General features: G+C 55.6%; 1 protein-coding gene across 1 annotated transcript in view; it reads left to right on the top strand.

Annotated features, from left to right (window-relative positions):
* Window positions 1-316, top strand: part of LOC104411122 (cleavage stimulation factor subunit 2-like) — a gene marked incomplete at its 5' end in the record, with an annotated part of 5,388 nt that extends 5,072 nt beyond the window's left edge. The window contains 2 exon segments of the mRNA XM_010021468.1: window positions 1-70; window positions 194-316. The exon segment at window positions 1-70 is cut by the window's left edge and continues 101 nt beyond it. Of these exon segments, the coding sequence (XP_010019770.1) occupies window positions 1-70; window positions 194-316 (193 nt within the window).
* Between the last annotated feature and the right edge of the window lie 754 nt (window positions 317-1,070).

Here is a 1,070-nt window from a genome sequence, read left to right on the forward strand (position 1 = left end):
CCAAGGAGCTGGTCAGCCTGGAGGCTTTAGCCCTGGACAGAGCCAGGTCACCCCCCAGGATCACGAGAAGGTGAGAGGACAAAAGGGAAAGGGGGAGATATTGGGAGCAGCACTTCCTACGTGCCTTACAGTGGTGGGAGCAGCCGTTCCTGGCTCTGGTGACCCTGTCTCTGACTCTCCCCTGTCCCCACAGGCAGCTCTGATCATGCAGGTTCTGCAGCTGACAGCAGACCAGATCGCCATGCTGCCCCCCGAGCAGCGCCAGAGCATCCTCATTCTGAAGGAGCAAATCCAGAAGTCCACAGGAGCACCATGATAAGGTGATGTCCTTAACCCAGCCTGGGCCTGCTCCCCTTCAGTGAATCAGAGCTGCTCAGAGTGGGGCTCCCTGCTGTTCCTCTCCATGCTGGGCTCACTCTTCCCCTTCCTTCTTGCAGCCCTGGCTGGTGTGTGGTGAAGGTGATGCTCCATGGCAGCTGCTTCCATTGCTGCACGAGCTGATGCTGTGTTTTGGGAGAGGTTTCTCCTCCCCCCGTCACGTTTTCCTCTCCCATTCATCCTTTTTTTTTTCCTCTGTGTGTATATTTTATGATGTTTGAAATAAAGTGGGAGAAGGGTTTGAGTAAAGTCATGTCTCTGGCTGCCTTCTTTGGGCTCTCATAAAGGCCGAGTGGGGCTGTTGGGTTCTGGGAGCATCCAGCCTGCCTCCAGGCTAATGCAAACCACTCACCTTCCTCCCTTCTCCCCAGCACCAGGGCAAGAATGGATTCCTGATGTGCCATGCTGTTGTTCACAGCTCTCCACAGGGGGTAAGCAAAGGGCAGGATGGGGAGCTCAGCTTTCTGTCCCGTAAGCGATACAGCAATCGGATACTGCTCAGTCTGCTCGGGGAGGGTGGTTTTCCCCCTTCCCTGCATAGACTTGAGCAGGATTTGTTGCCTTTGCGTGAGCTGTGTTTGGATCATAGAATGGTTTGAGAAGGGACCTTAAAGCTCCTCCAGCTCCAACCCCTGCCCCGGGCAGGGACACCTTCCACTAGAGCAGGTTGCTCCAAGCCCCTGTGTCCAACC

The sequence above is a fragment of the Nestor notabilis genome, unplaced genomic scaffold, assembly GCF_000696875.1.
Source record: "Nestor notabilis isolate BGI_N333 unplaced genomic scaffold, ASM69687v1 scaffold16919, whole genome shotgun sequence".
NCBI lineage: Eukaryota > Metazoa > Chordata > Aves > Psittaciformes > Psittacidae > Nestor > Nestor notabilis.